The following is a 15764-nucleotide window of genomic DNA, read 5'->3' on the forward strand; positions in this document are numbered from 1 at the left end:
AGGGAGAGGGAGAAGCAGGCTCTCCACTGAGCAGGAAGCCCGTCACCTAGCTCACCTTTGGCTCATTATGACCTGAGCCAAAGGCAGATGCTTAACCAGCTGAGCCACCCTGGTGCCCCTTTCTTTCACAATGTTTCTATCACCGCGTGAAACCCATCATGAAAGACCCGACAGAGAGAAAAGCTAGGCATCCCAGCTGTTCACCGCCCAAGTGAGCTGAGTGGTCAGCAGACTCCAGCTACATGAATAAGACCAGCAGAGGAATCGCTCAGCCAACTCACAGACCCACAAGAAACAACAGATCATTGTTTTAAGTCATTACATTTGGGGATGGTGTGTTACACAGCAACAGATAACTTATATATCCCTTTACCCTTATACGGTTACTACATGAGTCTACAGAGGGTCTCTCGTGTTAGGCAAGCTCAGAATGATGAGACCCAGAATTACAAATATCTTACGTGTTAATAATTATATTTTCTGAATCCCTTCACATGTAATTTAATGTCATGACAATCCAGTGAGGAAGAGGAATGTGGCCTATCTCTGTTAAACACATGAAACGGTGGCACAGAAAGATTATATGACAGTCCCAAGCTCACTCAGCAAGTTAGTAGGAATACTATTATGGACTGAATTGTGTCCCTCCCCACCTCAAATTCATATGTTGAAACCCTAACCCCCCCCTTGTGACTATATTTGGAGGCTGGGCCTCTAAAAGAGGTAATTAAAGTTAAATGAGGTCATAAGAGGGAGTCCCAATCCGATAGAACTTATAAAAAGAGGAAGGGACACGAGGGATGCATACACACAGAGAATAGGCCATGGACGACATAGCAAGAAAGTGACTGCAAGTCAAGGAGGGAGGCCTCAAGAGAAACCAAGCCCTACTGACACCTTGATCTTGGATTCCCAGGCTCCAGAACTAGGAGAAAATAAATTTTTAAAAAATATTTTATTTATTGGGACGCCTGGGTGGCTCAGTTGGTTGAGTGTCTGCCTTCGGCTTGGGTCGTGATCCCAGAGTTATGGGTGAGTAACCTTAGAAGTGGATCCTCCGGTCCCAGTTGAGTCTTCAGATGACGGCAGCCCCAGCCAACATCTGACTGTGGCCTTTGTGAGACCCCAAGTGAGAACCATCCAGCTCAGATTTGAGAACAAATTTCTGATCAACAGAAAACCTAAGAGAAGATAAATTTTTATTGTTGTTTTTTTTGTCACTGTGTTTTGGAGTAATTTGTTATACAGCCATATAGAATTAACACACAACCTATATGTCCATCAATAAGGGACTATTTAAATATATTACAGTAAAAAAATAAATAAATAAATAAATATATTACAGTACATGCCTATCATGAAACACTGTTCAGCTGTTAAAAAAATGAGGAAACTCTTTAGGTACTGACATGGAAAGTTCTCCAAGATAATTCGTTAGGTGAAAAGTGCAAAGTGCAAAATAATATATAGAAGATGCTCCCATTTGTGAAAAAAATTATGTATATAGATATATGTATATATAGAGAGAAATGCATATATATGTACATATGCATATTTATAGAGAATACACCTGTATTTTTTTAAAGATTTTATTTATTTATTTGAGAGAGAGAGAGCAAACGAGAGAGCACGAGTGGGGGCTGAGAGGCAGAGGGAGAGGGAGAAGCAGGCTCCCCACTGAGCAGGGAGCCCATCTTAGGGTTTGACCCCAGGACCCTGGGATCATGAACTGAGCCAAAGGCAGATGCTTAAATGACTGAGCCACCCAGGCCCCCTGAGAATACACCTGTATTTTATAATTGTGTGTGTATATATACATACACACATACTATATATATATATATACACACACACACACATATATATGTATGTATAATTTATATACATGCAAAATATCTCTGGGAAGAACATAAGACCTTGATAATAGTGATTGTCTCTGGTTGGGGAGGAGTTGGGTGACTTGAGAACAGAGGTGGGGAGATGCCTTTGAAATTTTGAACCTTGTGAATATATTCAAAAATAAAGTGTAAAATTTTTAAATAGTGTTTTCTCTTCAACTCAGAAATTTCACTTCTAAGAATTTATACTTAGTAAATAATCATGGCAAAGATTTAGCTCCAAGGATGTTGTCACCGCTTCATTTAATATCATCAAAACGGTGGGGTGCCTGGCTGATTCAGCCGGAGGCGTGTGCAACTCTTGATCTTGAGGTCGTGAGTTCGAGCCCCACGTTAGGTATAGAGATTCCTTGAATAGATAAATACATAAGCTTTAATATCGTGAAAATGGTAAACCACCCAACTATTCAGCAATAGGAAGTTTGTGGAATGGCTTATGCCACTCTCATAATCTGCCACCAGCAAAAATGGTGCCAGAGAGAACAATTTGGTGCCCAGTGAAGGGATCGTGATAGAGTAATTGACAAGAAGTTATGAAATGGTATGGCTTAAACTTATCTTTAAAGTAAATTTAACTGTATAAACGTAGATGGAGATCAAAACACATGGATAGATACAGTGAGAGAAACCAAAATGTTAACAGTGATTATCTCTGGGAGGTCTGATTCTCGTTAATTTTGTTTTCTCCTGTTTCATCTGTGTTTTCAACAATAAATGTGCCACGTTTATAAAAACACAAAGGCTAGAAGTTTGTGTCTCTCTCTCTCTCTCTTTTTTTTTTTTTAAGACTCATGGATGATCCTATAAATAGCAGCTGTGGGTAGAGAATTTGAAACTTTGTTTTTAAATTTTTTTTTTTAAAGTTTTATTTATTTATCTGAGAGAGAGAATGGAGACAGAGAGCATGAGAGGGGGAGGGTCAGAGGGAGAAGCAGACTCCCTGCTGAGCAAGGAGCCTGATGTGGGACTCGATCCCAGGACTCCAGAATCATGACCTGAGCCGAAGGCAGTTACTTAACCAACTGAGCCACCCAGGCGCCCCTAAAACTTTGTTTTTAAAGAGGACAGTTCTTCAAGAGCAAAGGTCACTAGACCTTCATCATTGAGTAGAGAAGGCAGCCCACCCCGCTAAGAAGTCCTAGCATTTTGGTTACAACATTGACCTCCTCCCAGCCTACTGGCCAGTGGGGGCCACGTCCAGTTGCTATGTCCCCCCAACCCTGATCAAAACTGGTAGGCAGGGTAGGCTCCAGAATTTCTAGAGGAAGGTGGTCATCACTGAGGAGTGATCTTGGGACAAGTCTCCAACCTGCATTTCCAAAGTCAGCACACTGTTTTCACTTCCATTTGTAGGTTAAAAATCACCGAGTGTTATGGGATGAATGTTGTCCCCCCAAATTTGCATGTTGAATTTCTAGCCCCCAGTACCTCAAAATATGACTATATTTGAAGATAGATCTTTACAGAGGTAATTAAGGGGGCGTCTGACTCTTGGTTTCGGCTCAGGTCCTGATCTCAGGGTCATGAGATCAAGCCCCACATCAGGCTCTGAGCTCAGTGAGGAGTCTGCTAGAGATTCTCTCCCTCTCCCTCTGCCCCTCCCCTGCTTGCATGCATGCTCTAAATAAATAAATAAATAATCCTTAAAATTTTTAAATAAATATATTCTTTTAAAAAATAAATAGATAAATAAAGAGGTAGTTAAGGCAAAATGAGGTCATATGGGTGGGCCCCAATCCAATATGACTGGTATCCGTAGAAGAAGAGGAGGGACGCCTGGGTGGCTCCGTTGGTTAAGCATCCACCTTCAGCTCGGGTCATGATCCCAAGGTCCTGGAATGAAGTCCTGCATCGGGCTCCCTGCTCAGCGGGGAACCTGCTTCTCCCTCTGCCTGCCACTCCCCCTGCTTGTGCTCTCCCTCTCTCTCTGACAAATAAATAAATAAAATCTTTAAAAAAAGAAGAGAAAAGAAGAAGAGGAGATGAGGACACAGACGGCACAGAGGGAGGACTGTATGAAGACCCAGTGAGGAAAAGAGAGGCCTCAGTAGAAATCAGCTTTGCTATCACCTTGATCTAAGACTTCTAGCCTCCAGGATGGTAAGAAAATTCATGTCTGTTGTTTAAAGGACCCTTCTGGTGGTACTTTGTTACAGCAGCCCTAGCAAACGAATACAGCAAGTTTCCTAGAGATACACTCTTACATAAGATTGAGAAAATACCCATTGTCCAGAGTCGCCTGGGTGGCTCAGTCGGCTAAGCGTCTGCCTTTGGCTCGGGTCGTGATCTCAGGGTCCTGGGATCGAGCCCCACATCGGGCTCCCTGCTCAGTGGGGAGCCTGCTTCGCCCTCTCCCTCTGCTCCTCCACTAATACTCTCACTTTCTCAAATAAATAAATAAAATCTTTAAAAAAAAAAAAGAAAGAAGAAAGAAAGAAAGAAAGAAAGAAAAAAAGAAAGAAAGAAAGAAAGAAAGAAAGAAAGAATATGCCCATTGTCCATAGCGAAGGGTATTATCTTCTGCTAGTAGCTCTGAGGTATGGAGCTGATGGTGATTATTGGGGCCCCCCGTGCCCCTTAGTGGCACCATCTCTGGGGCACGTTAGCATCCCTGGACTTCCCAGAAGTAATCCCAGCACCCATCCAGCCTGAGGGTTTGAGATGTGGTCTCCAGTTCCCTGCCAAGGCTGCAGCCCTACATGGAGGGGCAGCCTGGCCCTGAGGTCCCTGCACGATCTTGCCAGTCCCCTCTCCAGGGACCATGTGGGACCCTGACCCTCCTCCCAGAGAGAGCCTTCCTGGACCTGCCCACCACCTCTATCCCCAGAAAGGCTGGCTGCTAAAGTTCACCCCACACAGCCATCAGATCCTGGAATACAGTGGCTGGTCTGGAGGGAACTCGCTGTCACCACATCCCAGGGACTGCCCTTTGTGGGGCTTCAAAGGCCCTGGACATTCTTGGGGCACCTGGGTGGCTCAGTCAGTGAAGCATCCGACTCTTGATTTCGGCTCAGGTCATGATCTCAGGGTCGTGAGATCGAGCCCCGAATTGGGCTCTGCACTCAGCACAGTCTGCTTCTCTCCCTCTCTCTCTGCCCTTCCCCCTGCTCTCTCTCTCAAATAGATAAATAAATCTTTTTTTTTTTTAAAGATTTTATTTATTTGACAGAGAGAGAAACAGCGAGAGAGGGAACACAAGCAGGGGGAGTGGGAGAGGGAGAAGCAGGCTTCCCGCGGAGCAGGGAGCCCGATGCGGGGCTCGATCCCAGCACCCTGGGACCATGACCTGAGCCAAAGGCAGACGCTTAACGACTGAGCCACCCAAGCGCCCCGATAAATAAATCTTAAAAAAAGGAAATAGTAAAGGCCGTGGGCATTCTCACTCTCAAAGGCCACATCCCTCAAATGTATTCAAATGCACCCACGTGCCACATCACATGTAATTTGCATAAACTATAGAAGCCGAGTTGCAGTTGTCTATTTAGCATTTTGTAGACATTTAATTATTTCATCTTTATAATATGCTTTTCTAATTTTGGAGCTAGTAAGAATCCTCACTGTGGCTCAAGTGTTTCCATGGATGTTTGAAAATCTGGCTGGTCCCGGGCACCGCAGCAATGGACACAGCTGTGGGTGGTCCCTGGGGCCCTTTCCAAGGAGGTCCAGCATGCACTGGGTGTGCCTGACCTATGAGGAGCCCCCCAAGCACCCAATGTCCATTTGCAATGCCCCAACCCCCTTTCAGAGCTGTAAGGTAAGAGGGCCACTCTTCTCCTGGCAGAGCTGGCATCTTCCTCCTCCTTAAACTTGCTCCTTGGCGAGCTTGCACCTTCTCTTGCTTCCAGCAGATTTCCCCTGGGTTGGAAAAGCCAAGGGCTAGGAAGTCCTTAGCCATCATAGAATCCAAACCACCACCCACTACAGAGATGAGAAAACTGGAGCCCAGAGAAAGGAGAGTCTCCTTCAGGAGTACCCATACCTTTTTGTGGAATTTGAATGCAGAACTCTGCCCTAGGTTGAGATTTAGGTTTGGCGATTACTCAGGAGGAACCCTTGAAGCAGAGTGTTTCCACCCTTCTCTGACCATTGCAAGTCCCAGGTTTGCTTTCATCCCAGGCCAGTCGTTTTCTCCCAGCTGTGCTATTGCTTACTCTCAACAGCACCCCGCTGGGACCTTGGGGAAGGTGGGGGGTGGGGGAGGTTTGCCCCAGGTGCTTTGTGTCTAGTGTTGCCAGATACAAAACAGGATGCCCAGTTACATTTGAATTTCAGATCAACAACACTTTTTTTTTTTTTTAGTATAAGGCTATTCCAAACATTGTTGTTGATCTGAAAATCAAATGTAACTGGGCATCCTGTATTTTTATTTACTAAACCTGGCCACCCTCTGAGCATCCTCTTTCGTTTGGGTCAGGCCCTTCAGACCAGCAGCTGTGAATTTTCCTGCCACCTCACCAGTGTGTGAGTCACCCAGCAGCAGACCTCCAGGCAAATGTTTTTGAATGGAACAGCATCACGGTTTGGGGGAATCCCCCCACTGTCCCCATAACACATGTGCTGGCCGAGAACGATGCCCGTGAGAGGAAAATAAGAGGGCCACAGGAGTTCCCACCACCTTGGGGACAGCCCCAGCCATGCTAGCTCTGGGAAGGCGGCTCGAGTTCAGCGGCTTGCTCTTCAGATCTCGGAGAAGCACATACTGCTGGGAGAATCTTCAGGATATCGGCAGTCGGAGCTTTCCAGCCAACTCCTCTGAAGGTCTGATAAGTCTTCCTTCCCCGCCTTTCTGAGAAGAGTTCTACTGGGAAGAATGGGTGCATGGGCTGTGAGCTGGACAGGTGGCTTGACTTCAGGGATCACCACTGTATCTTCATCGGGGGTCACTGTGGGTAATACGGGAGGAAATTAATGCAAAATGCTTGGCTTACCATCGATAGTGGTTATTGTTCGAATACTCTAAAGGCTTTTGCTTTACCCCCAAGCCAGTGGGTCTTCCTGAAAAGGCTGCTCTCAGTTCTCTGGGCTCCCACACACTTTGTCCTCATGAAGCTTTGGCCCTCCAAAATGGGCACGTCCCCTGGACCAGAATCGGCATTCAGCTGAAGTCGTCTGTCAGTTCTTCATGTGGGTTAAATTTTTCAGTTGACCAGCAGAGCCCTGAGAAAGCGGGGCTCAGAAGAGGTTGGCTTTGAGGGTTGAAGAAATACATTTCCTACCCTGGTGTCCCTGAGGGAAGGCAGGCCACATTTGTGCCTGTCAGGGGGAGCCGGGAGGGGGCTTGGGGTTGCGTCCCTGGAGAGGAAAAAAGGAGGGGCCGTGGGAAAGGGCCTGCAAAACACACATCCTCGCTTTTCTCTTCTGGAACTTCCGATACCAGGCCCCAACAAACGCGCTTTGGTTGGAACTGAGGTGGGAAAGCCCCTGAAGTGGAAAGGTCTCTCCCTTTAACATCTGGCTCGGCCAAGGGCCCTTGGGTTGGGACACTCTGGCTTCTTAGAAAGAAACTGAAAGCCCTTAGGAGAAACTCCACCACTTCCCCTTCCTCAGTAAGAGGAACTTGGAGTTGCCCTGACAGGAAAGTCTTGGTGGGGTTTCTCGGAAGCTGCCACTGCTTCTCTACTGAGGAAAACCGCAAGCCGGGGGCCAGGCCGGGGGCCAGGCCAGGGGCCAAGCTGGTGGAGAACCAGCCATTGACAAAGTCATGGCCTTCAGCTAGGCTCCTGAGCAGGACTGGGGAGCTGTCAGCGTTTCCTCTCCAGCACCACCCGCCACCCTCTCCGTGGGGTCTTCATGCTGCTCCCCTCCCTCTCAGCTGCCAGGTTCCGTCCCCACTGCCTGCCCCCTCCCCAGCCTCCTAACCGAATCGCCCTTGTGTCTGTGTTCTAGCTCCCCGACTATAGTCACCACCTGTCAAAACTCATGCATCTAGTTCCCACGCCTCAGAGACGCACTGACTCTCCAGTAGGGAGGGTACCTTGGGGGTACCCAGTGGGCACAGGGAGCAACATTCTGGAAGAGGCCACACCTCCTGTGCTATCTGACGGCCTACCGAGTGAAGAAAAAGCAGCTACTGGACACACAGGGCTGCCTGACTTAAGAGTGGCTTCTGTTTACTTCATGCATTTCCAGACTGGACACAGGCTTCTCTCTGGGGACTGGGGTACCTCTCCCCCTCTCAGACATACCCAGGGGCAGCTGCTACAGCAACAAAAACGGTACACAGGCACAGATCACATCCCGGGCCCAACCTCAGAAGAAGCCGGACACCCTCGGGTCCTAAGCTTTCGGACACACGGGTCCATATGATATGGCAGCAGAATTTGGCCGTAGCACCCTTGCCGAAAACCTTGCATGGCTTCCCGCTGCCTGGAGGACAGAGTCTGAGCTCTGTGGCCTGTGTAGAAGACTCTTTGCCAAGGGCCCCAGCTGTCCTCTCCGGCTCCTCTGAGCTCTGATCTACTGAGCCTCTGCCTCCTTCACTCAACCATCTCCCGCTCACATAAGACCTAGCAGGGCATGGATTTCCTAGGCCAGTCTTCGTTGCTCCCCCATCCCAATTCAAATGGGCTGGGGCCTGCCCTCGGGACCTCACTGGCTGCACCACTCCCAGGACCCTTATCCACATCACCTTGTGATCTCTAGTCTCTTGACCATCACCCAGCCTGTAGGATCCTGAGGGACAGCGACTGAGGGCTTGGATATCTCAGTGAACGTTCTGTGAGGGAATAAATGAATAAACGAGTGAATTTACTGCTATGTGCCAGGCCGTGTGGCTGAGAGCCCCACGTGCCCACAGGCCCAGACATCCACGTGTGGATGTGGACGCCCACGTGCAGTGGGAGGAGGCACGTGCACGCCTGTCACGGTGTCCCCGACATGTGTCTATGGGTCTCTGCGTGGATACGCCAGCATCCGCGATGGCACGCTGTGGGCCAGCAGGTGGCGCTGCGCCCTTCCGCGGCGGCGTCGGTCCTCACCCGCGCCGGGTGTCCACGCGGAGGGGGCCGCAGCGGGGGCACAGAGCAGCCTCCCTTACCCCACGGCGGGGGGCTGCGGGGTGGTGGGAACCAGGCCTGCCTGGGTCTCACGGGGAATCGGTCTGGTCTTCCAACTGAGCAGCTGGGGCTCTGACGTCACAGTGCCCAAACTCCAGTCCAACCCGGCTCCGCGGCCCTCTGTAGGCCCAAGGCCAAGCCGGACCTCGCAGGAGAGCCCGAAGCCCAAGCAACTGCAAGGCATAAAGATTAAAATAGAAGCATGGGCTCAAAGTTCCAGCTCAGCCTCTGGCTGGCTGTGTGACCTTGGGCCAGTCCCCTACCCTCTCTGAACTCATTTCTTCGCGAAGTGGGAATCGTGCCAATTTGTGAATGAGAGAATCGGTGTAAACCACGGGCCACAGTGGGGTTGTGCCACAAGGCAGTGGTTCTCAAAGTAACCTTGGAAGGCTTGCTAAAACACCGATGGCTTGGGCGCTCCTTGCTCAGATTCAGCAGGTCGAAGGCGGGGCCTGTGAATTTGCATTGCTAACGGACTGCGGCCGTCTGGAGACCACACTTGGAGAACCCCTGGATCCAGGATGCTCACAGGCGTCAGGGGAGACAGGCAAGGGACAAAAGCGTTGGGCCTCTGGTGGGATGTAATGGAAGCAGAGGAGAAGCGGCAAATCCCGAGGGCTGCAGGGGCCCGAGGGAGGGAGGGGGGTGACCTGGGCAGTAAGAAGGGACCTGGCTCTGTTCCCTCCTCCAGCCCTGAGCAGTCGCCCTGGAGGAGGTGAGCCCCGGCGCTGGGCCCGCTGCCGGGCACCACATGGCTGCCGCCTCTCTCCGTCGAAGGGATGGGGCGATCGGGTCTCTGCTCCCGGCTTGGCCGCCGCTGTGCTGCCTCAGCTTCTGGGAACCCACATTTCTTTTCTGTCTTTTTAAAATAGTGCTTTTTAATCAAATTGTCATAAAGACGACGCATGTCCATCTTGGAGCATCAGTACAAGGCAGAAACGTATAAAGAAGAAGTGGGACTAGCAATCCAACATCCAGTCACTCAGAGATCAACCCGTCTCTTCTCCGTGTCTCCGCGCCTCCTGCGCAATACTGCGTGCACCTGACGTTGTAGCCCACGTCTTGTCCTTTGCCATGAAAATGCTTAGGAAACATGAATTTAAGGACAGCGCAACAGTCTAAGTGGAGGTCTTATGACCTTATGAAATGTTGCCTGCATTTCAGGTGACTTCCCCAGGGGGGAGCTTCCCCGAAAGGGGCTCACTGGGTCAAAGAGCACGGAACGTGTTCTTTTTTAAATTTTACTTATTTATTTGTTTATTTATTTTGTGCATGAAAAGTTTTAAGACTCTTGACACATAGGGATAAAGGGCTTCCTAAAACCATTGCGCAGGTTGACCAACCTAAGACAGGAGGGTGACGGCAGCTGCTGGGCCCAATTCACAACATTTGAAAAGAGCTGAGGCGGCCCAAGCAGCCGCAGGGAGGGAAGAAGGGCCCGGCACTGTCCAACGTCCACGCCAGCCCAGGCGGCGCCATGCCCCATGCCACGCTCCAGGCGAAGGATGTGGCACCTCTAGCCAGACACGGCCCCAGGCAGAGCTGCCCTCCTGCTCCCCCAGCCAGGGTTGCTGCTGAACCCTCGCTTCCGTACCTCACGTCCAGTCTGTCTGCAAAGGCTGCTGGGACTCCTTTTATTTATTTTATTTTTTTTTTTTTTTAAGATTTATTTATTTATTGTAGAGAGAGAATGTGCACACGAGCGTGGGAGGGGGAGGGGGAGGGGCAGAAGGAGCGAGAGAATCTTAAGCAGACTCCCCCCTGAGCATGGAGCCCAATGCAACCAATCTCACGACCCTGAGATCATGACCTGAGTAGAAATCGGGAGTTGGATGCTTAACCGACTGAGCCACCGAGGCGCCCATACTGGAACTTTTAGAACGTCCTGAATGTGACCATTTCTCCCCACTCCACCGCTACCAACCTGGCCCATCTCTGCCTGGATGATCGCAGGAGCCTGTCACTGTCTCCCTGCCCACCCCCACCTCTTGCCTCATTGGAGTCTCTTCTCCACAGCAGCCAGAGAGATCTTTTTAAAACCTAGCCCAAACCAGGTCGACCCTTAGCTCAAAACCCCCCAGTGGCTCCTATCTCACCAGGGGTAAAAGCAAAGACCTTACTATGACCCATAAAAGCCTTTAAGGATCTATGCCTCCCCCACTCCCATGACCTCCCTGACTCCCTCCCCTATCTACTTGGCTCCCTGACGCTCCTCAGAGCACCCCATGCACACTCCTGCCTCAGGGCCTTTGCACTTGCTGTTCTCCCTGCCTGGCATATTTCCTCAGATATCCTCAGGGTTCCTCTGTTCAAATGTCATCTCAGAAAACAACCATAAGCAAATATGACCTATTTTGGAAGGGCCTGCCCTGACCACTGCCTCAAATAGCGCCCTGGCCGCTCTTCGTTGCCTTACCCTGTGTCGTGTTGCTTCAGGAGTACCTCTCACTTACTTGATTATTGTCTGCTTGCTGCCTCCCCATCGCCAGCTTGCAGACAGAGCCCCGCACACAGTAAGGCCCTGTGCGGTGTTCGCCGCACAAATGAGTGCGTGAGGAGAGGGAGAAATTCGGGACGGGGTATGAGAAACCTCTGCACGGGAGCTGGGAGACTGGAATTCCAGGTGAGCCCTTGCCACTCACAATCACTGAGACCTTGGGCAAGTCACTTCACTTCTTCAGACCTTGGTTTTGTCATCCATAAAATGGGTAGGATGATGCCAGGGCGGCCAGCATCACACGGCTGCTGATTAGACAACAGATGCGGGTCAGCAAAGCACAAGGCAGCCCTGCGCAGGCTGCCCCTCCCCTGTGAGGCTCTGCCCAGCACCCAGCCTCCCCCTCCCCGCCACTCCCTTGGAGCACCGGCGGACCCCTCCATAGAGACGTGCGCAGTATGAGCGCCCTGCTGGTGTGGGCGAGCACGGTGTCCCGGGCGCACTGCCGGCCCCCCCGCACCGTGTGCCCCCATCTCTGCACCCACCTACCGGGCACCGGGCCTATAGCAACTGAGCGGTGCCCCTTGGACATCTGATAACTGACCAACAAATACACTCGTTGAAAGCTCTAGATGCGTTACTGTGAAGTGAATGAATAAGGGTGAGGCTTTCAGACCTGGACAGAGGGCTGGGGTGAGGCTCTTTGGGTTCTGGGCCAGGCGCCTGCAGGACCCTGACCTGAGAGGAAGGGAGGGAGGAGCTGATGGACAGGCCACCCGTTCTCTGGGACGGGGCCCGGCCGGCTTCGGCCCCAGACGTCTGCCACACAGCTGTATCTTCTGGGCTGCGGGGCGGAGGCCTGGCCACCCACCTGCATTCCTCGCTCTGTCTACCCATGATCTCATCCTGGCCCTGCAGCCGCCCACAGGGCAGGAGGCTTTGCCCCACTTTGCAGATGAGGAAATGGAGGCTCACGGAAATGGGCTCTGGCAGGCCCTCTGGCGGGCCCAAGGCTCCGGTAGGGCAGGTGGGATGTGGTCCACGAAGAGTCAGTTTTAAAAGCCCCATTGATCCCAGCCACACGCTTGATCAACTCTGGCCAGTTGGGAGGTTGACTCTGCCGGGCTGCCCAGGGGGCGTCCAGCCAGGCCCAGCTGCCTTCCCTCTGTGGGCTCAGTGAGCCAGACAGGGCTAGCTGACAAACAGGCCCGGCCCAGGAGGGGTGTGGGACGCAAGGAGCGAAACTCCTTTTAGGAAGGAAATCTTGGAGCCAAGGTTGAGAAACTAGCGTCTGGCCAAGGCCTAGGGGTGGGGGAGCCCAGGTAGCCGACTCAGTCCTCAGGAATGGGTGGGGTCTCAAGGGGAGGCGGGCACTTCCTCCAGCCCCAGCCCAGGGTCCTGTTCAATCCTTATTAAGGAGTTTCCTGGCAACAGGCAGTGACCTGTCAGCCGCCCGTGTGGGAAGCAGCTTGGCGTGGCCCTCACCATCTCATTAGTGGTGATTCACCCGGGACTCACCTGGCTGTCGGGGACCTGTCCCACTGCCCGCCAGAACCAGCTCGGCCGGCCCCCTCACGGGGCCAGAGACCTTGTTCCTTCAGCCCGTTGTCCTCTGTGGCACCTGAGGCAGAGCCTGCCAGGCACACAGTCAGACGCAGATTCACTCATTCAACCAACAGATATTGATTGAGCACCTACTGTATGCCAGACACAGTGACAGGTGCTGGGGATACGGAGTGAACCAGGAAGACCCAAATCCCTGCCTTCCTGGAACCCACAGTCTTATGGGGAAAGATAGACAGTAAACAAATAAATAAGTGAATCACACAAGCTCTTGAGGGTGGTGAGTGCTAGGGAGAAAAAGCAGGGAAGAGTGTGAGATGGAGGTCAGTTTTAAATAGGGGATTCTAGGGGACCTCTCTGAGAAGGTGATATGCTAGCAAAATCTGGTGAAGATGAAGATAAGGAAGGGGAAAAGGTATACCGGGGGCAGCAAGTGCAAAGGACCTGGGGTAGGAATGTGGGGGTGGGAGACCTACTGAAAGAACAGCAGGGAGACCAGTGTAGCTGCACAGTTGGCCAAGGCTAGAGCCATGGAAGATAGGGTCAAAAAGGTAGGGGCTAGTTCAGACTGTGCAGGGTTTTGTAGACCTTTATAAGAACTTTGGCTTTTACTCAACTAAATTCTGTAAAAATACTCCAACTCCCCACCCTCACCCTCCTGCCAGTCCAACCCAAGACCAGCGCCCCCGGCTTCTCCTGCCTGGCTCAGAGCTCAGAGAGTTAAGTGAAGGGTCAGAGGTGTTTTCACGGGGAAGGGTCTCGAAGGAAGAGTTTGCTGAGCTGAGGGTTGCTGCCTGTGGAAGATATGTGAAGAAGATGCTTCTTTGGGAAATAAATACCTACTGCAGAGGGATGTTGTGGGGAAGGAAGAAAAGGGAGTAGAGGCCAAACAAGAAAGGGGAGGCCAACCTTGCCCCACTGTCTGCCCCAAAAGCCTGTCTTTCTAGACTAATCTAGAACATACCCCATCTGACACTCTGCTACAACCCCCTCTCACCTCTGGGCCTTTGCACATGCTGTTCTCTCTGCCTGGGAATCCTTGCCATCCTTTGCCTGGTGAACTCCCACTCATCCTCCATGAAGTGGTCTCTGAGACCCCAGGGTAGATGCCCCTCCCATGGCCCAGCACGCCTCTGATGAAGCACTTTCACACTGGGTCATATCTGACCACTGAGGGATCTTGTTTCTCCATGGCTGTGGACCATGCTGGGGTTTGCTCACCTTTATATTCTCTGAGCCCAACAGAGTAGGTGCTGAAACAGAAGAGTGAATGAATAAATGCTCACCAGGATTTGGATCCCTTAGAGATTTTGGAACAGAGTGACAAGATTAGATTCACATTTTTGGAAGATGACACTGACTCAGTTTGTGTTGGGTGTGGGGGGAATCGGAGGAGGGTGACAGCTTACAGGCTACTGCAATAGTCCAAGCAGGAGCAAAAGAGAGGTGAGGAAGGACAGAACCAGGATGCTAGCTGCTGGGAACGAGAGGAGGAGCAAGATCTAGGAGAAGTTTTTATTTCTTTTTATTTTTTTTTTTAAGATTTTATTTATTTATTTCAGAGGGAGAGAGAGAGAGCATGAGCAGGGAGACGGGGAGCGGGAGAGGAAGAAGGAGACTCCACGCTGAGCAGGGAGCCCGATGCGGGGCTTGATCCCAGGACCCCGGGATCATGACCTGAGCAGACGCTTAACTGACTGAGCTACCAAGGCGCCCCTAGGAGAAGGTTTTAAAAGGGACATCAACACTGGCCCTGGGGCTGATGAGGAGGAGGAGGGAGTAGAGGGCAAGGTCTTCTTTTTCGCCATCCTTCCTTCTATCCTCCCATGGACAGCTACTACTTCCTCAGAAGCTATATAGCACCGTGGTTATGAGCCTGGCTCTGGGTTCAAATCCCATTTCCACCACAGACTTGCTATGTGACACTGGAGCGGGGGTTGACTCAATCGCTCTGTTCCTCAGTTTACCCGTCTGTAGAGCAAGGATGACAACCGAGAATTAGTTACTGCGTTTCGTTGATCCTAAGATTGCTATTTTAACATTTCTGGAATCAGGGTGAGTCTTAAAATCAATGGCACACCATGGATTAATTGCCAGCATCCTTTTTTTTTTAAGATTTTATTTTTAAGTAATCTCTACACCCAACGCAGGGCTCGAACTCACGACCTGGAGGCCGAGAGTCACACGCTCCACCGACTGAGCCAGCCAGGTGCCCCTAACTGGCAGCATTCTTTGGTGGTAGGTACATCAATAGCGGTGTGTCTGAAGACTCATGAAGCCTCAGATATGATGGAGAGATCAGCACCTGGCACGTCATAGGAACTGAATAAACGACAGCTGTTGTTATTACTGTCATAATTTGCTTTCTGGAGTACTGTTTGCAGCAGTGACAAATACTCTATCAGGGTAAAGAGAATTCATAAAGAGCTGTAAAGGTGAAAATTTTTTAATTTCCCCCAGAAAAACACCCAGAGTCTAATACTTCCTCTAAAAGATCCCATAGAATTCTGCCAAAGTTCCAGAGAAAACTTTAGAAATTCCTCCTGTACGGTGGGGACCGGAAGTCCTGGCTCCCTGACCGGCAGGGGGAACCAGGGCATGTCCCCAGATGACTTCGGGGGTGTTCCCTGTGTCCTTGTGAATTTTCCTGAGTCACCATTACTCACTGCCCACAATCAGGGCTCTGCTACCTTCCGACCAGGAGCCCGATGCCCTGGGATCAAGAGCCATCCTCAAACAAAAGTGTGATTACAGAGCGTTCCGCACGGGGCTGGGAACCGTCTGCCGCTCGGGAGCATGGGGTGACCCTCA

General features: G+C 51.0%; 1 protein-coding gene across 1 annotated transcript in view; it reads left to right on the forward strand.

Moving 5' to 3' along the window:
- Window positions 1–1106, forward strand: part of FGD2 (FYVE, RhoGEF and PH domain containing 2) — a 20192-nt gene extending 19086 nt beyond the window's left edge. The window contains exon 14 of the mRNA XM_081827545.1: window positions 1090–1106. Within this exon, the coding sequence (XP_081683671.1) occupies window positions 1090–1106 (17 nt within the window). The remainder of the gene's footprint in view (window positions 1–1089) is intronic.
- The last annotated feature ends 14658 nt before the right edge of the window (window positions 1107–15764 follow it).

This window comes from Leptonychotes weddellii, chromosome 8 (assembly GCF_054177405.1).
Source record: "Leptonychotes weddellii isolate Sample4059 chromosome 8, ASM5417740v2, whole genome shotgun sequence".
Lineage (NCBI taxonomy): Eukaryota > Metazoa > Chordata > Mammalia > Carnivora > Phocidae > Leptonychotes > Leptonychotes weddellii.